Here is a 20,937-nt window from a genome sequence, read left to right as displayed (position 1 = left end):
GGTGGCCACAGCTGGGGAGTCTCCAAGGAACAGAAGCAAGGCCACACTACTGCCTGCTGGCTGGAGTCCCACAGGCCAGGTGGACAGGGACCTCTGGGGACAGGAGATGGGTTCAGAGAGAGGGAACAGCTGTGTGAGGGGTTGGGAGCTCAGTGAATGGGCTTTGAGAGGGGCTCAGACAGGTGAAAGGGGAGGAGACTTAAAGAGAGGATGGGACTGAGTGCATCCGATTTCAGCTTCTGTCTGGTGGTTGCAAAAGCCCTATATTCATTCATGACCTTGGCTTTCCTCGCCATCCCACCCAGCTGCCCAGCCCTTCCCAGGCCACTCCTAGTTCTCAGAGAGGTCCATCCCGGGCCCCAGACATGAGACCTCCTCCCCACCCACCCCGCGCCCTGCTCCCCATCCCTCACTCCAGGGCAGTCCTCTTCTCTGATGGTTGTGTCTTCAACTTTCCTGGAAGGAGAGGCCCTGAAGGCCAGGAGGTCCCTGAGGACCTTCCAATCTGATGGCATAGGCAACTCTGCCCAGCCTCACCCCTCCCCAGCTAGGGAAGCATCCTTTCACCCTCTCCCAGTTGGTTAGCACACATTTTTAGAGCACTTGCTATGGGCCAGGCACTTGGCTAGGTGCCTTAGTATTAAAAGAAATCATTTGATCTTACTACAAAACCATGTAGGGCTTCATCATTCCCATTTTAGAGATGGGAAAAGTAAGGCTCTGCTTGCTGATGTGACATCCCAGGGCCACCAGAATAATGACAAAAAAGGAAAGCCCCTGGCGCTGGGGCTTCCCTCTACACCCACGCTCTCATTCATTGCTCTTCATTTGTTTCTTTTATTCCTTCACAAAGGATGTACTGAGGACCTGCACTGGGCCAGGCCCAGGGCCGGGCATGGAGCTCAGCAGGGAATTAGGCTGCTGCCTGCCCTCGAGCCCCCACCTCACCATCTACTAGTAAATAGACAATTTCTGACACCAGAGAAGCCAGCTCTGTGTGAACTCTGGAGAGGAAACAGCTCCACCTGAGGCCCAGGCAGGCTTCCTGGAGGAGGTGGCAGGGGAAGAGGAGACCTGAAGGGTAAGTAAAAGCTTAGAAGCTTATGAAGAAAGAGTTCTCCAAAACGGGAGTGGCAAGGGGCAGAAGGGGCCTCTGAGGGGTCTGGAGCTGGGCAGGCGATGGAGCTGGACTGGAAAGCAAGTTGGGCACATCAGGAAAGGCCTCAAGTGCCCAGCTCAAGAGCTTAGAGGCACAGGGGAGCCATAGACAGGCTTTGAGCAAGGACAGGCCTGTCCAGCTATGACTTGTGGGGCGGTACCTGGACCAGTGTGGGAGGTTGATTGTAGGAGAATTGATAAGAGGGCTGCTCTGCTTTTGGTTGGATGATGGAGCCTCAGAACAGAAGAGGTGGGGCTTCATGGAGGGCTCATCTTGACCCAGGACCCCCAGAGCAGCCAGTAGAGGCCTGGTCTCTAGTGGGCAGAGCCAGGGCAGGGGGTGGGGTCACCCCAACCTGCTTCCTCTTTACCCCTCTGGTGATAGCTCAGAGCATCCTGGAACCCAGACCCTTTTCCTTCAAGAAGCCTGGGCATACACCTGATGACGACAGGTTTCAGAGAAGCTGTCTGCCTCCATGACACACCAAGACGGAGAGAGAAACCAGCAGCTGATCAGGGGACTCCCAGGCAGGCAGCCAGTGAGTCAGTGGTGACAGGCCAGGGGCAAACCCCAGAAGTCTAGGGATCATCAGTGCCCCAGCCCCAGGTGACTCAGAGATTATATTACCCCTCGCTCCTAGTGCAGAGGCCCCCAGGCCTGGCCTCCCAGGCCTCCCACCTCCCTCCTGCTCCATGTCTCCCCGCATGGATGGGTGGACACCACCCACGCTCATTCCTGACACACACAGATCCTGACCCCTTGCCTTCTTGGGGCCCACAAGTCCAGCTGCCAGATTTTTGCCTTAATGCCAGGTGCACCCACTGACCCAGCCTGGCCAGCAGCCCTCATTGCTGACTTACAGCTCTGGATCAGACTGGTCCCAAGGAGGGGCACACCCCACTCCTACCTGTCCCATCAGCTAGGGAGCAGAAGGTGGGGCCAGGCCTGGGGCAGCCACATTTGTTCAAACCTAACCACAGAGTGACTCAGTTTGTGGTTAGGTTTGAACTTTTTTTAGTTTTAATGTTCTCTTTATAGCAGGGCTTAACCTACCGGTTTAAACTTTTGTCATGTGCCTGAGGACTCACCCCCAGCACTCAATCACACCCTCACCCCCTCCCTCACTTTGCACACTCCCTGCTGCTCCCTCCAACTGGGCTGTGGCAACTGCAGATGCTAGGGGCTGGCCAGCTGCCACGGGCTTGGTGTCACTACCCCTCAGCATCACCCTATAGCTGCCCACCCAGGCCAGGCCTTCCCTCCTACAGGCCATATGAAGCTCCCACCGCATACCTGAGTGTGCAACAAGGGTTCCACGTGTCTTTTATTTGTTTACTTAAAGTATAGTTGACATACAATATTATAGTAGTTTCAGATGTACAACAATCATGATTCAACATTTATATACCTTACGGCGTGATCACCACATAAGTCATCTGTCACTGTACAAAGTTATTATGTTATTGACGTATTGCCTGGGCTGTACACCACATCCCTGTGACTTATTTTATAACCGGAAATCTGTACCTCTTATTCCCTTTTACTGTTTTTACCCAACCCCTCTCCCCCCCACCCCCCCACCACCACCTCTGGCAACCATTAGTTTGTTCTCTGTGTCTATGGGTCTATTTCTATTTTACTTTGTCTATTTGTTTCTTTTGTTTTTTAGATTCCACGTGTAAGTGAAATCATATGGTATTTATCTTTCTCTGTCTGACTTATATCAGTTAACTTAATACCATCTAGGTTCATCCATGTTGTTGCAGTTGCAAGATTTTATTCTTTTTTATTGCTGAGTAGTGTTCCACTACATATATATAAATTCATGCACTGGGGGTCGGGCGGGTTCCCTCAGCCCAGCCTGTGCCCTCTTGCAGTCCAGGAGCCCTCAGGCTGGCCTAAGCCACAGTCTGGCCTCTTCCCCCACCCCACCCCACCCCCACATAGCCTCTTTGCCACTGCTGGTCACCTCCGCTGCCTCCCCTCCCCAATCACTGTCCCCTCCCTCTGCCCACTGGCCTGGCACCACCTGCTCGCTGCCCCCACCCCCCGCCGACCGGTTGTTCCGCAGTTCGGTCAATTTGCATATTATGCTTTTATTATATAGGATACATATATCACATTTTCTTCATCAATTCCTCCATGGACGGCCTCCATGTTTTTTTATTTTTATTTTTCAATCAACTCCATTCCGGTTCTTCGCCATCTCAGCAGGCTGACAGGACCCTCAACCTCAGCCCTTCCTGGAGCTCCTTCTCTGAGGAGGGATATTAACGGGAGCAAACGTGCCAGGAGCTATGCCATGCTGACATAGGGTGTGAGTAGCAGGAAAACTGGGTGTGGGTTTATATGAGAACTCTCTGTACTATCGTCTCAATTTTTCTGTAGGTCTAAAACTTTTCTCAAAAATAAAGCCTATTTTTAAAAGGGAAAAAAGGCCCTAGCCGGTTTTGCTCAGTGGACAGAGTGTCGGCCTGCGAACTGAAGGGTCCCTGGTTCAATTCTAGTCAAGGGCACATGCCCAGGTTGCGGGCACAGATCTCAGTGGGGAGCATGTGGGAGGCAGCCTATCCATGGTTCTCTCATCATTAATGTTTCTATCCCTCTCTCCCTTCCTCTCTGAAATCAATAAAATTACATTTTTTTAAAAAACAACAAGGGAGAAGAAAGAAAGGAAGGAAGAAAAAGAAAAAGGGAGAAAGAAAGAAAGAAAGAAAGAAAGAAAGAAAGAAAGAAAGAAAAAAGAAAGAAAGAAAGAAAGAAAGAAAGAAAGAAAAAGAAAGAAAGAGAAAGAGGGAGAAAGAAAGAAAGGAAGAAAGAAAGGAAGGAAGGAAGGAAGGAAGGAAGGAAGGAAGGAAGGAAGAAAGAAAGAAAGAAAGAAAGAAAGAAAGAAAGAAAGAAAGGAAAGAAAGAAAGAAAGAAAGAAAGCCGAGTCCAAGCCTCCCCCACCAGTGAGCCTTCCTGGTTCATGCTTGGGCAGTGAAGGGGCATTGAGTTTGCCAGCAGGACTCAGTACTCAGCCCTGCTCATGTTCCAGAACCTCTGATGAGAAATGTCCTGTTCTTAGGAAAGGCATGCTGAAGTACTGAGCAGGCAATTGTCACGGTGTATTCATGCCACTCTCAGAAAAAAAGTATGTGTGCAGGGAGGGAAGAGAGTGTGCGCAAACCTGGCAAAATGTCAACAACTGGTGAACCTGGGTGAAGGGTATATAAATGTTCGTTGCACTAATCTTGCAACTTTTTTGTAGGTTTTAAATTTTTCAAAATAAAAAGTTGAGAGAAAAACTAAGAAGGGACCGGTCAGGCCCGGCTGGCATGGTTCAATGGTTGAGCCTTGACCTATGAACCAGGAGGTCAGCCCGTTCCTGCCAGGGTCCCAGAGCCAGCCAATGGCTGGATCACACTGGTCCTGCCCACCCCTCCGGACAAACACACATACAAGGGCTCCCCTGGCTCCTGTGTCCCCAACCCCATGATCACTGATGTCCCGGCCTCTCTCCAGCGTCTGACTCAGCACCATGTACCTTGGGCTTCCCTGCTGATAGGAAAGTGCTGCCGCATCCCTCTTACCTCTACGGTCCAGGCCTCCTCTTGTGATGAGTCTGATACAAAATATCCTCCAGGCTCTGCCCCTTCTCTGTGCTCAAACCAGGCCTGCGAGCTCAGGCCTTGTTATCTTGGAGTACAAGGCCAGTGACTTTAATAATAACTACCTGACCCTGGCCAGGTAGCTCATTTGGTTAGAGCAATGTCCCAATACACCAAGGTTGCAGGTTCAACCCCTGGTTAGAGCACATACAAGGAACAACCAGTGAATGCATAAATAAGTAGAATAACAAATCGATGTTTCTCTCTCTCTCTCTCTTTAAAAATCAGTAAGTGAATTTTATAATAATAATAATAGTAACTACCTGAATGTCCAAAGCAGCATTAGCAGAACAGCCAAAATGTGGAACCTTGAAAAACACTGTACCAGGTGGATGAAGCCATACACGAAAGGCCACATATTGTATGATTCCGTTTGCTTGCAATGCCTAGAATAGGCAAGTCCATAGAGACAGAAAGTAGATTAGTCGCTTAAAGCTGGGAGGCTACACAAAAAATGTTCTAAAATCAACTGTGGTGCCTGGCTGGTGGGGCCCAGCAGTTGAGCATCGGCCCAGGAACCAAGAGCTCATCAGTGTGATTCCCAGTCAGGGCACATGCCCCGGTTGCAGTTGCAAGCCTGCTCCCTAGTAGGGGGCATGCAGGAGGCAGCTGATCGATGATGTCCCTTTCTCATTGATGTTTCTAATCTCTCTCCCTTCCTCTCTCTCATTAAAAGAATATATAGTATATATATATTAAAGTGATGGTTGCATCACTCTGTGAATGTATTAAAAAGTACACATTTTATTTTTTTAAGAATAGTTTATTGATTTTTTTAAATATATATTTTTTTATTTCAGAGAGGAAGGGAGAGGGAGAGAATAATGAAACATAAATGATGAGAAAGAATCATGGATCAGCCACTTCCTGCATGCCCCACACTGAGGATCGAGACCGAAACCTGGGCATGTTCCCTGACCGGGAATCGAGCCGTGACCCCCTTGTTCATAGGTCAATGCTCAACCACTAAGTCATGCCAGCCAAGCAGTTTATTGATATTTTAGAGAGAGGAGAAGGGAAAGGGAGAAAGAGAGAAAGAAACATCAATCCCCAGACCGGGAATTGAACCTGCAACCGCCTGGTGCATGGGACAACCAACTGAGTTACACTGGCCAGGGCTGGGTTACATATTTTATTTTATTTTTTAAATATATTTTATTGATTTTTCACAGAAAGGAAGGGAGAGGAATAGAGAGTTAGAAACATCGATGAGAGAGGAACATTGATCAGCTGCCTCCTGCACACCCCCTACTGGGGATGTGCCCGCAACCAAGGTACATGCCCTTGACGGGAATCGAACCCGGGACCCCTCAGTCCGCAGGCTGACACTCTATCCACTGAGCCAAACCGGTTAGGGCTGAGTTACACATTTTAAATGAGTGAATTGTAAAGCATACGAATTACTAGTATATCTCAATACAGCTGCTTTAATAATAATATTTAGCACTTCTCAATGCCTGTTGGGTGCCAGGCAGGGCCCATAACAACCTCTGTTAACCCTCAGGACACCGATCCATACCCCGTCCAGAATGAGCTGGGACGCCCAGCAAAGAGACAGAGTCGCCCTCTCGTGTTTGCTGCTGGGAACTGCAGCCCTCGAGGTGTGTCCTGTCCGTTGGCCAGAATTTTGAAAATCGCTCCTTTGCTCTGGCAGGTGGAGGAGTGAGGAGGAAGTCCTGGGGCAGAAATGCGATGGAGCCACCAAAAGCACCCACCCCCCCACAACTGGAGTTCAGTGAAAGGAGGGGGTTCAGTGCAAATGGTGACCATAGGTGGGGCTTACAGGTTTCCCATCACGATAAAAAAATAAAAGCTGGCCGGTGCCATGGGAATGGCGAAGGTCCATCCTCCCCAGCGGGGGCCCGGGGGCGGGCTGGGCAGCCTCGGTGGGCTCCCTCAGGGCCTGCAGAGCAAGTGTGGCTGAGGCCCTGAGGCCGGGGCCTGGGGGGTGGCCATCCAAGGCAGGACTGTGAGGCCCACAGGAAGGGAGTCGCCCACACCAGATGGAGTGGCCCCCGGAGCAGGGCAGCACTCCCTGGTGGAGGCCAGTGCCACTGCGGTCCTCAGCCCAGTCTCCTGGAGGGAATCCTGGCACCCAGTCTTACGTCTGTCGAGAGGGGTGGGCTAGGGCAGCCTCCATCCCCTCGCCTGGGACCTGAGACTAAGAGCGTGAGAATGAGGGGCAGGACTTCTTCTGGGCCCTCCACGGAGAGGCAGGAAGGAGGGCATGTAGGTGAGTGCGAGCTTGTGTGCGGAGGAGGAAGGGGAGGAGAGGCAGGCGCTGGCCTGGAGCCCCAGGGATAGTGGCACTTCTACTCTTCCTCCTCCCGGCGTCCCCCTCAGTCACAGCCAGGCCCACGTAGGCCTGGGAAGATGGTGAAACCCTGGCCCACACGTTCATCATGTGGGAGAGCCAGCCAGGCCAAAGACAAGCCGGCTGGCTCCCAGGCCCCACCCTGAGCTCCTTCCCCTCCCAGCACCAGGTCCCTTACCGAGCTCCTGTTTCTGATTTCACCCACACCCTGCCCTGGCCCTTCAGGGGGGGGAAGAGAGCTTAGTGAAGAGACAGGCACAGAGTGGAAGGAGATTCAGTGAAGGGAGGGGCTCCATCAAGGGGAGTGAGGCCTCTGGGAGGAGAGAGACTCTCAGAGGGAGGTGCTCATCGAGGGCGAGGAGGCCAGGCAAGTCCTGTGGGGGCAATCTCAGACCACCTAGCTTCAGAGGGACTGGGTGGCATCTGAGCCGCACCCTGGGCACAGCCTGGAGGCAGCCCCAGGCTCAGCGTCTGCAGGCCTGCCTGAAAACGGAAGGAGCTGGGGGAGGGCCTCTTTATGGCTTTTATGGCTCCTGGTGAAACCTGGCCCTGGGGACAGGGAAGAAGTTTCTCTGAGGCAGGTGGGGAGGGGGGAGTGACTCATTCTTCTCTTCTAGGCTCCATGACACCTCAGAGGCTGGGAATTACCGAAAGCAGCCAACCAGGCCAGTCCGAGAACAACAGCTCCACCCTACCTTGGCCGCTCACCTGCTCACCTCGCAACTCCCACCCTCACCCACAGGGAGGGTCAGACCATGCCCAGAACTGTGGACACCTGGATGAGAAACACACACGCACAAACCCACACAGACACACACCCACACACGCACTAATTCCAAACACAACCACCCCCACCCAGAAATAAACAGCCACCACACACAGACACTTGTAAGCACCCAAACACAGTCAGATGGCAGAGGGACGACAGTCCACCAAGAAGCCCCCCACAAAGCATTCCACCCACTGAACACGCAGACCTGCTCACGGGCACAGCATACCTGGGCCACCCACACTCTCACCGGCTCGAGAACCAGTTTCGCTTCTCCCCTGGCCAGTTTAAGAGGCTCATTGGGGAAAAAGGGGGGAAGGAGACAGGCAGCAGAGGTAGAGGGGATGCCAAATTGGGGTGGGAACATATCCCAGTGGCCGCCCTGCTCAAGAGGAAAGTGCAGGTTGGGTTTTAACCTAGGGCCGGGCACTTTATCACCAAAGAACCTGAGGTGCCTTCACTGACTTCTGCTCCCAACATTTTCCCTACTGGAGGCTGGATTTCAGAAAACACACATAGAGCCTGGTGTCCCAGCACAGGCGTCTGTGTACCAAAAAGCTGGCTGCAAAATCACCTCTCCAAGAAGCCCCCGGATTCCGCATTCCTGTCAGTGCAGCTTAGCACCCGAATTCAGAGCCAAAGCTCCCAGTGTGTGGCATCTGCTGGCTTGTTTGGCAGCTTCCGGTGTGTGTGATTCCTCCACACTTCCGCTCCAGGCTGAGACTCCCCAGGGCAGGGGCTGAATGTATTTTATACCTCAAAAAAGATAACATAAGCCCGGATGTGGTGGCTCAGTGGATTGAGCGTTGTCCCATGGACCAAGAGGTCCCGGTTCAATTCCCAGTCAGGGCACATGCCCGGGTTGCAGGCTTGATCCCCAGTAGGGGGCATGCAGGAGGCAGCCCGTCAATGATTCTCTCTCATCATTGATGTTTTTATCTCTCCCTCTCCCTTCCTCTCTGAAATCAATAAAAATACGTTTAAAAAAGAAGATAACATAAAATGGTAAAACATAAACTATAGTCTTAGAGAAGATATTTGCAACCCATATCACCAGCAAATGATTGATACTCAGAACATATAAATTCCATAAATCAACAACAAAAGGACAAACATCCCAGCAGAAAATTAGGGAAATGCCATCAAGAAGAAGCTCATGAAGAAAACATTGAAACAATAAACAAATGGAAAGATGTTCAATGTGACTGATAACGAAAAATACAAATTAAAACAATAATAAGATACCACTTGACACCCACAGAATGACAAAAACAATGAAGAGTCTGGTGCTACCAAGTGTTGGCAAAGATGTATAGCAATAGGAACTCTCCAACATGTTGGAGGGGGTGTCAATTAACACAACAATTTTAGAGAATCATTTGGCAATACCTGGTAAGGTGTGTATACCACCCGGTGATCCAGCAATTTTACTTCTAGAGAAACTCTCACGCATATGCACCTGGAGGCATTTACAAGGCCATGTGTCATATCTTATTTGTAATAGTGAAACCGTTGTAAACAATCCAAATGCTCATCAAGGGAACGGATGTAAGCTGTGGCCTACTCACACAAGGAAATACTATGCAGCAGGTACAATAAATGAACCAGAACTTCTTATATAAACACTAAAGGCCTGGTGCACGAATTGGTGCACGGGTGGGGTCCCTCGGCCTGGCTGGCAATTGAGGCCTATCAAGGGGGCCGGCCAGCCAGGGGGAGGGACTGCAGGAGGTTGGCTATGGGAGCACACTGACCACCAGGGAGCAGTTTCTGCACTGAGCATCTGCCCCCTGGTGGTCAGTGTGCGTCATAGCAACTGGTCAACCAGTCATTTTGGTCGTTCGATGATAATGGTCACTTAGGCTTTTATATATATAGATGGGTAAATTTTGAGAACATACAGTCGACAGAAAAAGCAAATAGTCCAATATGTAGAACATACGGCCATCTATGTAGTAATGTTTGGTGTACAAGATAGCTCTATGTATTGTGAATGAATATATACCTAAGCAGCAAAACTATAAAAACTTGAACAAGGAGATGACACATCAACTTCAGGATAGTGTTACCTGGAGGAAAACAAGTGAATGGGAAAAGGAAGGGGTACCAAGAGCCTTCAGCTGAATAAGACTTGTTAAATCTGAGTGTGGTGGGGTCTCATGGCTGTTTCTGATATTATTCTTTATACTTTCCCATATGGTTGAAATATCTCATCGTTTTAAAAATATGTAAAAGGGAGCAAGGCAAGTTTACAGTCCAGCAGCAAGAAGGTGGGCTGCCATCTTGGTTTCCACACCAATCCCGGCTTATGCCTTCCCTCCTTCAGTTAGCATTTCAGTGCTACTCCAGCTCTCTTCTCCCACACAGATGACTTTGTCTTCATTCCGGGGCCTCCCAGGCCTTGGCAGTCCTGCCCCTGGGGGTCAGGGGGTGTGCGGGGGGGAGAATGTTTCCTGTGAATGTTTATCAGTTCCTGCCGGAATCCACAGATAACATTGCGATCCTAGAGACGTAATGCAGCCCAGTCACATTCACAAAGTACGATCTAAAAAATGCATAGGGAACCCCCACCCCACCCTTGTCTTTAGAAAGATGTCCAAGGGTCCAGCCAGTGTGGCTCAGTGGCTGAACGTCAACCTATGAACCAGGATGTCACTGTTCGATTCCCAGTCAGGGCACATGCCCGGTTGCAGACTCGATCCCTGGGGTGGGGCGTGCAGGGGGCAGCCGATCAATGCTTCTCTCATCATTGACGTTTCTACCTCTCCCTCTCCCTTCTTTTCTGAAATCAATAAAGATATATTAAAAAGCAAAAAGATGGCAGAGGTATCAAAATATGTGGTCTACTGCACCACAGATGAGAGCTTCCTTTCCTCTCCTCTCTTCTCACCTTCCGCCCCACAACTGGCTAAGCGGATCTTCTAGAAACTGCCCACAAAGCCTCTCTTCTCTCCCTGTTCTATCTGCATCGCCTTTCCCTCAACAAGCAATTCTTCCTCCTTCTGGTAAGTGAGATGGGCTAGGAGGGAAATCGGGCACAATTATTAAAGCCCCGTTAGCAGAGCAGGGGAGGAGGAAGTCTGTAAACACACGTGCGTTCGGCCTCCGGGAGAAACAGCGCAGGAGCTAAGAGCACCTGCAGCACGGCAGCCCAGCCTCCCACACGGCTGGCTCCCAGCTGGGGTCAGTGCTATCTCCAAAAAGCATTCCATCACCCTGCAAGGCCAGAGGCTTCTAGATGGTGGTGGTCGTGGTGAGAGCAGGACATCACCCCATACTTGTCCCGCTGTGAGGCAGCGTCAACATTCACCAGGACAGCGTATGAAACATTAGCAAGTTCATGAATGGCAGAAGCATGATACACTAGTAAACTAAATTCAGGCCCCAAATAAGCATCTTCTGAGGTACAGACAAATCACCGATGACCCCACAGCTGAAAAGGACTGAGCCTGACGGGTCCCTAGGGTGCCATACTGGATTCGGGATTGGTACTATTTTGCTGCCAGTGGGCGCTCGGGTCAGGCCTGGTCAGACAAAGCCGTGCAGGGTTCCTCTCCTGCCACAGTAACCACTATGGTCACAAGCCCATTGAACAGACGCCGGGCTGGCTGGGGAAGGAAGCGCCCACAAGGCTGTTTAGAGGACACAATGCTCTTTGAGCCCCTCCAGCAGCAAGATGTTCCTCTGAGTCGGAGCTCAGAGTCAGCGCACACGGGGCCACAGGACTGGCCTACCCGGGGAGCGTGGCCTCTGTCGGTGATAAGGCGCGGGGCAGTAAGGGTTGAGTAACCTCTGATAGAGCCCTATCTTAAATCAACTTCTTTCTCCTTGGGCCTCAAAAGCTGCTTTGTTTAACTTTGTGCTATTTGGATGAAGATATGATAAGGTCCCCACAGTTTAAATAAACTTAGAACAACAGCGTTTACTACCCTCCATTCCCTGGAAGGGAGGCTTAATGAGGTGAGGACACAAGATCCCTGAGGGGCAGGGACCCAAGGACTCCCACTCCTCTCTCTCCTGCAGCCCGCGGCCCCAGCCAATCCCAATTGAGGTTCCCTTGAGTTTCTTTCTTTTCCTGTTTCTCATTTTGGTTACAAGTAGGGAACCCAGGGCCGAAACATTTAACTACAAAGCTTGAGCCAGGGGTCTCAAACTCAAGAATGGGAAAAATGCATGCAAGGAGCTGAGTGAAAGACAATAGGTGGGGGACTTCCACTTTCAAGAAAAGGGAGCAGGCAAAACCCTGGACTTTATAGATAAAACAAACGAGAAGATTGAAAGTGGAGGGAAGGCAAACTAGTTAGGGACCTCTAGACCCCAAGAGGTGTGACACCCTCATCATTGTCACATCCTGTGGCCACCTTCAGGCTCCTCGGGGCACACGGTGAATGGCTTGGGTTTTCTTTTTCCCTCATACGTCCCAGACACGGAACTGAGGAAGCAGGCAACTGAGGACACCAATGGGCACAGACAAAATAAGTCCCAACAAAAACCTGTTTTCTCTTGTCAAAGAACCAAAAAAGGGGCCGACTAGAAAGACAGAAAACTTTCAGACAATAACCACTCTACGCTAGCCAAGGACCAGAGGGAAACCTGTGGCCCCACCCAACCCACCCCACAGGGGTCAGGTGCGGAAACTAGATCTCCATCCTCAAGAGGCTGTAACAAAGCACACCTACACCCCCACCAAGTGGTGTCACAACCCCCGCCCCCACGTGTCAGTGGAGACCACGTGGTAAGTCTAGCCTTCTATACCCACCTGATCGTAAAAGGCACCACACCCACTCCCCACTGGGTTGGAATCATGGGAAGCCACCCAAACCATGCAATCAGTGGAAACCATCTGGGGAGCTGGAACTCCCACCCCTATTTAGCAATAACAAGGAACCACCTTCCTCCCTTGCCCCAGGCGTCGATCAAGGCTTCTACTTCTACCTGGCAATATAAGGAAGCCCCTCGCCCTTCTCCTGTAGTGTCAAAATAGAACAGAAGGTTTAAATAAGGTTTAGACTTTCGGAACATAATACAAAGCTGCCCAGGATTCCACTGAAAATCACTCATCAGACTAACCAGAAAGATCTCAAACTGAATGAAAATAGATGCCAACACCAAGATGACAGAGATTAGAATGGCCTGACAATGATAATTTTAAACCAACCATGATCAAAATGATTACAGGAGTAATTATGAATGCACTTGAAACAAATGGAAAATAGAAAAATTTAGCAAAAAGAAACAAGAGATATAAAGAAGAACCAATGGCAAGTTTAGAACTGAAATAAAAACTCAGCAGCTGGCACAGAGCAGAAGGGAGGAGGGTGGTAAACACACAATACAGTGTACGGATGATGTGTTATAGAATTGTATGCCTGAAACTTGTACAATTTTGTTAACCAGTGTCACCCCAATAAATTCAATAAAAAGAAAAAATAGATGAATTTTAAAAAGAGCAGAAGGGAGACAACAGAGGAAAGAATGAATGAGCTGAAAGATAGAACAATAGAAATTACTCAATCTGGATAACAGAGTGAAAATAGACTGAGGAAAAAAATTAAAAGGAACAGAGCCTCAGGTAACTGTGGGACTATAACAAACATCTAACATTTGTGCCATCAGAGTCCCCAAAGGAAAGAATAAAGAGGGCAAAGCTAGAAAAATACTTGAAGAAATAATAACTGAAAACTCCCCAAATCTGGCAAGAGACATAAACCTACAGATTCGAGAAACTAAACAAATCTCAAACTAATTAAACCCAAAGAAATGCACACTAAGAAATATCATGATCAGACTTCTTAAAACAAAAGGCTGGGGTGAGGAGGGGATCTTAAGAGCAGCCATAGATAAGTAACGTCTTACTTACAAGGGAAAACAATTAGAATGACAGCAAATTTATAATCACATAGCATGGAGGCCAGAAGGAAATGGCACAATACTTTTCAAGTGCTGAAAGAAAAGAACCTAGAATCCCATATTCAGTGAAAATATTTCTCAGGAATAGAGAAAATATCAAGACATTTATGGAAAAAGGACAATTAAGGGAATTTGTCACAAGCAGACCTACCCAAAAGAATTATTATGACTGCCTCTCTAGAAAATCCCAAGAAATATACAAAAAGCTCCCAAAATAAATGAGTTCAGCAAAGCCACAGGATATAGGATTAATATATAAAATGAAGCATAAAGTTTTTGCTCTGTGGAAGACCTGTTAAGAGGACAAAAAGACAAGCCATTGAGTGGGAGAATATTTGCTAGCCACACATTCAACAAAGGATTACTACATAGGATATATAAAGAACTCTCAAAACTCAACAATTTTTTAAAAAGCGAGCAATCCAATTAGAACATGGACAAAAGGCATAATGAAACATTTCAATGCAGAAGATATACAGATATCTTCTTCAAATAAGCAAATAGCATAGGCAAAGATGTTTAACATCATTAGTCACAAAGGAACTGCAAATTAAAACCACAGTGAGATACCACTACACACCTACAGCAAATATACCAAATACTGGTGAGGATACAGAGAACCAGGTCGCTCACATGCTGCTGGTAGGTATGTACAATGGGAAGGTCTTGCTGGGAGCAACTCTGGAGAACAAGTATGGTAGTTTCTTAAAAAGCTAAACATGCAGCCACCAGAATATGCATTCCTAGACATTTTGCCCATAGAAATAAATACACGTTTGCACAGAAACCTGATGGCCACTTCTTGGGGATTGAATACTTGGCAGGAGATAGGAAATGGACCCATTTCCTAGCTGTGGGCACTCTTCTTTCAATTCCTCTCTTCCTAGTCCTTTGCTCCTTGGAATTACACACACACACACACACACACACACACACACACACACCACGCACTGCAGGGCCCAAGCACCACAGTGGTTTTTATTTTAAAAGCTTTATTGAGATATAATTTACATATCTAGATATAATTTACCACTCACCAGTTTAAACTGTACTGTTGAATGGTTCTTTTGTATAGTCATAGAGTTTTGCAACCGTCAGCACGATCAGTTGTAGGACATTTTCATCACCCCAAAAAGAAACCCTGGACCCATTAGTATCAATCCCCATTTCCTCTGAACACCCCCACTCCAGCCCTCGGCAAACACTAATCCACTTTCTCTCTCTATAGATTTTCCTACTCTGGATAGTTTCTATAAATGCAATCATACAACATGTCATCCTTTGCACCTGGTATCTCTCACCATAATTATTTTTAAGGCTCATCCACGTTGTTATATGTATCAGAACTTTATTCCTTTCTATGGCTAAATAAAATATTCTATTGGATAGATATACATTTCACTTATGTTTATCCATTCATCAACTGACATTTAGAATGTTTCCACTTTTTGGCTATTATGAATAACTAGAGGTCCAATGCATGAATTCGTGCATGGGTGGGGTCCCTCTGGGTGGCCTTCAGAGATCAGGCCCCAGCTCGCTCCTTGGCCTGGCACTGCCCCCTCCCTCACCTGCTCTAGGCAGTGGCCCCGCCCCCTGCTGCTACCGCTGGTTGCGGGGGGGGGGGGGTGGGGGGGCAATCAGCAAGGCAATTGGGCCCCGCTCGCACCCGCCTTGATCTGGCGCCGCTCGCTCACCTACTCCACCATCCTGCCACGGTCCCACTCTCATCAGGGCTCATCCGGGCCTGCAGCGCCTCCATTGCCGCCCGTTGCCAACGCTGCATCTCTGATGCCCACCATGTTCCTCTCCACCCCCTGGGGGTCAGCACATGTCATAGCAAGCAGTCGAACTCCCGGTCTCCTGGTCGAACTCCCAGTCAAACTACCACCAGAGGGGACAATTTGCATATTAGGCTTTTATTATATAGTATGCTTCTATAAACATTTTTGTACAAATATTTTGTTTCAACATGTTTTCGTTTCTCTTGGGTAACAGAATTTCTGGGTCATATGGTAAGTCTACCTCTTAAGAAAAAGACTGTTCTCAGGAGCAACTGTAATGCTCTCCACGCCCACCAGCACCACAGGAGGGTTCCAGGTTCTCCATGCCCTTTCTGATTCTCATCCCCGTGAAGGGGAAGTGGTATCTCTGGTTTTGCGTTGCATTAATCTAATGGCTAATGGTGTCGAACATCTTTTCATGTGCTTTTGGCCATTTGTATATCTTCTTTGTCTATTCTCAATGTCTATTTAGATACTCCGACAATTTTCTAATTGGGTTATTTGTCTTTTTATTATTGGTTAGTAAGAGCCATGGTAGATATTAAGCCAAGGTTGCAAGAACACAAAAAACTAATTGGAGCTGTTTTGCCCAGAGCCAAAGTCTTCTTTGCAGAGTCCCTGAAGTTTGGCCCCAGGTCATGAAGCTTTCTGTCCTCATCTCCTCACAGCCCTGCCCAGCAGATACACCTCACTCGGGCTCAGGAACAAAGCACCTCTTTCTGCCTGCCCACCCCTCTCCCCCACCCCTAACCTGAGCAATCAGAACATCCTCCTCTGCACACATGAGGAAACTGAGACTAAAGGTGGAAAAGGACTTTCTCAAGGTCACATGACTGGTGGGAGTAGAGACAGCGCAAATGGAGGTCTTCCCAACTGAACCCCACACTTTCTCCACACAATTTCCCTGCACATTTGTATGTCCTGACCTGGTTGTGTTTTGGTTAATTGTACACTTACATCACCTCCATTCTCATTACAACCCTGTGAGGTGGGTCATAGAAACATCATTTTTTTCATTTCACAAAGGAAACTGAGCCTCAGAGAGGTGACATGACTTTCCCCAGCCTCACAGCCAGCAAGAGACAGCAGCACCTCACTCAGACACAACCCACAGGGAACCCACCTCAGCCCGCCACTAAGCCCAGCCACACTGCCTGGGGGTTCTGTCTCCCTTCTGGGCCAAAGCCACCCCCACTAACCAGGAAACGCGCAGCCAGCAGTCCACTGAAATGGACCCAGCCTCTGTGAACTTCCTTCAGGGCAGCCCCCACCCAGCACGGCTCGGCACTCCCAGCCTTGCCCAGCCCAACCCCAATAGGCCCCACCCGAGACCTTTGCCCCTGAAAGCAGTAGGACCCTAGTTTCCTGGGCATCTGGCCCTGTTTACCTTACTTTTTTCCCCCCCAGAAATCTGTATTGTTGTTGTTTTTTTGTCCTTTGTCAATCCTCACCGAGGATATTTTTCCGTTGATTTATAAGAGAGAGTGGGAGGGCCGAAACCGGTTTGGCTCAGTGGATAGAGCGTCGGCCTGCGGACTGAAAGGTCCCAGGTTCGATTCCGGTCAAGGGCATGTACCTGGGTTGCGGGCACATCCCCAGTGGGAGATGTGCAGGAGGCAGCTGATCGATGTTTCTCGCTCATCGATGTTTCTAACTCTCTATCTCTCTCCCTTCCTCTCTGTAAAAAATCAATAAAATATACTAAAAAAAAAAAAAAAAAGAGAGAGAGTGGGAGGGAAAGCGAGAGACAGAGAAAGAGAAACATAGATGTGAGAGAGGCATGTCAAATTGGTTGCCCCCTGTAGGCATGGACCAGGGCCAGGGATCAAGCATGCAACTGAGGTACATGCCCTTGACCAGAATTGAACCTGGGACCCTTCAGTCCTCAGGTCAATGCTCTATCCACTGAGCCACACTGGCCAGGGCTACCTTACTCTTATATCACCCCAGGGCTTTGGCACTTATAGAAAAGGATATAAGCTATATGCCTGTGATTTCAGAGATAGAGAGAAAACCAGAAAATCCCCCTCAATGAGGTTTCTTTTTTTGTTGTTAATCTTCACCTGAGGAAATTTTTTCCATTGATTTTTAGAGAAAGTAGAAGGGCCCTAGCCAGTTTGGCTCAGTAGCTAGAGCGTTGGCCTGCAGACTGAAGGGTGCCAGGTTCAATTCCTGTCAAGGGCACATGCCTGGGTTGTGGACTCAATCCCCAGTAGGGGGGGTGCAGGAGGCAGCAGATCAATGATTCTCTCTCATCATTGATGTTTCTATCTCTCCCTTTCCTTTTCTCTCTGAAATCAATAAAAATATATTTGTTTTTTATAAAGAGAGAAAGTAGAAGGGAGGGAGGGTGGGAGAGAGACAGAGAAAGAGAGAGAGAGAAACACCGATTTGAGAGAGACACATCTATTGGTTGCCTCCTGCACACACCCCAATGGGGTTGAACCTGCAACCCAGGTAAGTGTCCTTGACTGGTAATTGAACCCAAGGTCCTTCAATGAGCGGACCAACGCTCTAACCACTTAGAAACACTGGCCAGGGCTCAATGAGGTTTCTTATCTAGCTTGGAAGTGTGCTTGGTTTCTACTAGATTACAAAGCCCTCTGATTCAGGAAACACAGTAGTGTCCTGTTATCAGTCATTGATGCCGGTAGGAGGGCCTAGGCAGGCAAGGTTGCAAGAACACAAGAAAGCCATAACCTTTCCTCATTCGAGTCATGAAACCAACGTTCTCACGAGTACCCAGCACTGTTCTAGGCACTAGAGATACTGCAGTGAGTAAAACCAGCAGAAATCCTTGCCTGTTTGGGGACATTCTGGCTGCCCCAGTGGAGCTGACACACTGGAGCAGAGAGAGAATAAAAAATAACTTAGAGGAATATAGAGTATGGCAGGTGGTGTTAAAATCCGAGGAGAATATAAAGTATGAAACAAAAAGGACAGAACACTGTGGAGGGAGTCGTTGTAATTTTAAATAATGTGGTCAGGGCAGGAAGGCCTTGCTGGGAGCAAAAACCTGAAAGGTAGGCATGAGCCTTGTGAATATCTATCTGCAAGTGTCCTTGTCGAAAGCCCAGGGGGCCGGAAGTGGGAGCACGTGGCTTACTGGAGGAAGAGCCAGGAGATCCGAGCGCCGGAGCGAGGGGAAGAGAAGGGATTCGATCAAAGGGGTCACTTGATCAAATCTTTCACCACCATTTCATTAGGGTGAATCTCGGCACTGACGTGGCGCCCCGAGGGAGGGAAGGCAGGGCTCTGGGTGAGGGGAGCAGCGCAGCTACAGGGATCCAGAGTCGCTGCGAGGGATTAAGCTGAGGATTAGGCTGGGGGAGAGTTTTAGTGCGGCACTGGCTCAGAGGAGTCTTCTGAGCGCTTTTGAGGGCGGTTCCTGGCTACAAAGTCCAGATCTCTAGGGCTGGCAACCCCATGGGCCTGAATCAGGCGGGTACCCGGCGTGGCGAGCGGTGCTCGGAGGCCCGAGGGGCAGAGGAGCAGGTGCGCCGCTCACTCCCGCAAACACCCGCGGCCACGCCCACGCCGCCCTCCCAGTCCCCGGGGATCCCGGGCAACAGGCTGCGCCCCCTTCCCCACGCGGCCGCGCCAAACGCGGAGTCTGGGGACCAGTCAAACAGCCTGTCATTTGCAACCTACCCGCGACCTGCCCGGGAATTGGTTACCTCGCAGTGGGGACGAGGCGGGAGAGGCCGGGCTCCGGCCCAGACCCGCCCCCTCTCGGCACACCCCCGCCTGCGCCCCGAGCCACTCCCGGCCCAGGCCTTCCTCCCCCGGCCCTCGGCGAAGGTGGGAAGAGGGGCCACGTCACTGTCCCCAGGTCCGGGCGCTCGCGGCCCCGCCCCTCCCGCCCCCGCCCGGGCGCCGAGCAGGATCGAGGACCAATCGGCCCCAACTCCGGGCCAGTTCAGTCGCCGCCGCCGCCGCCACCCACAAAGCCACAGGCAGGTGCGGGCGCAGCCGCGGCGCCGCCGGCAGAGCAGAGCCGTTAGCGAGCGCGCGGTTCGTCGGGTCGTCCGTCCGTCCGTCGGGGCGTCTTCAGTCGGCGCGCCGCCGTTCTTGCCCAGGCCCAGCGGCCGCGCCCCTCGTCGTCCCTGCACCCGGAGCCGCCCGGCAGAGCCGGCTTTGGAGCGGCAGCCATGTCCATGGGCCTGGAGATCACGGGCACCTCGCTGGCCGTGCTGGGCTGGCTGGGCACCATCGTGTGCTGCGCGCTGCCCATGTGGCGGGTCACGGCCTTCATCGGCAGCAGCATCATCACAGCACAGATCACCTGGGAGGGCCTGTGGATGAATTGCGTGGTGCAGAGCACCGGCCAGATGCAGTGCAAGGTGTACGACTCGCTGCTGGCGCTGCCGCAGGACCTGCAGGCGGCCCGCGCCCTCATCGTGGTGGCCATCCTGCTGGGCGCCTTCGGGCTCCTCGTGGCGCTTGTGGGCGCCCAGTGCACCAACTGCGTGCAGGACGACACCGCCAAGGCCAAGATCACCATCGTGGCGGGCGTGCTCTTCCTGCTGGCCGCCCTGCTCACCCTGGTGCCGGTGTCCTGGTCGGCCAACACCATCGTCCAGGATTTCTACAACCCCCTGGTGCCCGATTCGCAGAAGCGCGAGATAGGCTCCGGCCTGTATGTGGGCTGGGCGGCTGCGGCGCTGCAGCTGCTGGGGGGCGCGCTGCTCTGCTGCTCGTGCCCCCCGAGCGAGAAGAAATATGCGCCCGCCAAGATCCTCTACTCGGCGCCGCGATCCGCCGGGCCAGGCACGGGTACCGGCACGGCCTACGACCGCAAGGACTACGTCTGAGGGGCCGCCGCGCATCACCACCCTCACGCGCTGGAGCGCCCACCCGTCCAGCCGCCCACCTTGCAGCGGAAGCCAGCCCAGCCCAGCTGTCCGGCAGCCCTCTCACTGGACTGGCAGGGGCCAGCCCGTCGCCCCTTTCCCCAGCTGCCACCCCTCCGCGGGCAGGCAGCGGGACAGCGAAGCCTGGGGAGCAGCCCGCATAGACAATGAAACCTCCCACTCTGGATGCGGGGTGGGGTGGCCACGCTTACCTGCGGGAGGCCTCCAAGCCCTTGTCGGGCAGGCCGCGGCAGCCTTGAAAGGGGCCACTTGATATTGTTCAATAAAAGCCTTTCGTTTTGCAGTTGCCTGCACGCCTCCTTGCCCTGAGTGCGCTCACAGGTCCCCACCTCCCTGAAAGGGTTGGCCTGGGCTGGATTCTGCTAGGGATGAAGCTTAGAGAGGAACGGAGCGGTTCAGTAACCGAGAAAGTGAGGCTGCAAGCCGAACTGGGTACTGGCGGTCATCTGGCCGACCCTGCTCACTGGGGTTCGGAGG

The 20,937-nt window shown here is 50.9% G+C and overlaps 1 protein-coding gene across 1 annotated transcript; it reads left to right on the top strand.

The window, feature by feature from the left end:
* Window positions 1-19,660: 19,660 nt before the first annotated feature.
* On the top strand, window positions 19,661-20,736 carry CLDN3 (claudin 3). Its single transcript, XM_081090615.1, has one exon. The coding sequence runs from the start codon at window positions 19,738-19,740 to the stop codon at window positions 20,398-20,400; it is 663 nt and encodes a 220-aa protein (XP_080946741.1). The 5' UTR covers window positions 19,661-19,737; the 3' UTR covers window positions 20,401-20,736.
* Window positions 20,737-20,937: the final 201 nt, after the last annotated feature.

Source organism: Myotis nattereri (assembly GCF_964212035.1).
Source record: "Myotis nattereri genome assembly, chromosome: 4".
Classification (NCBI taxonomy): Eukaryota; Metazoa; Chordata; class Mammalia; order Chiroptera; family Vespertilionidae; genus Myotis; species Myotis nattereri.
The sequence above is the reverse complement of the archived record's forward strand: the minus strand, read 5'-3'. Positions and strand labels throughout refer to the sequence as shown.

Coding starts and splice junctions, on each gene's coding strand:
- CLDN3 (XM_081090615.1), top strand. CDS start 19,738: ATGTCCATGGGCCTGGAGATCACGGGCACCTCGCTGGCCGTGCTGGGC.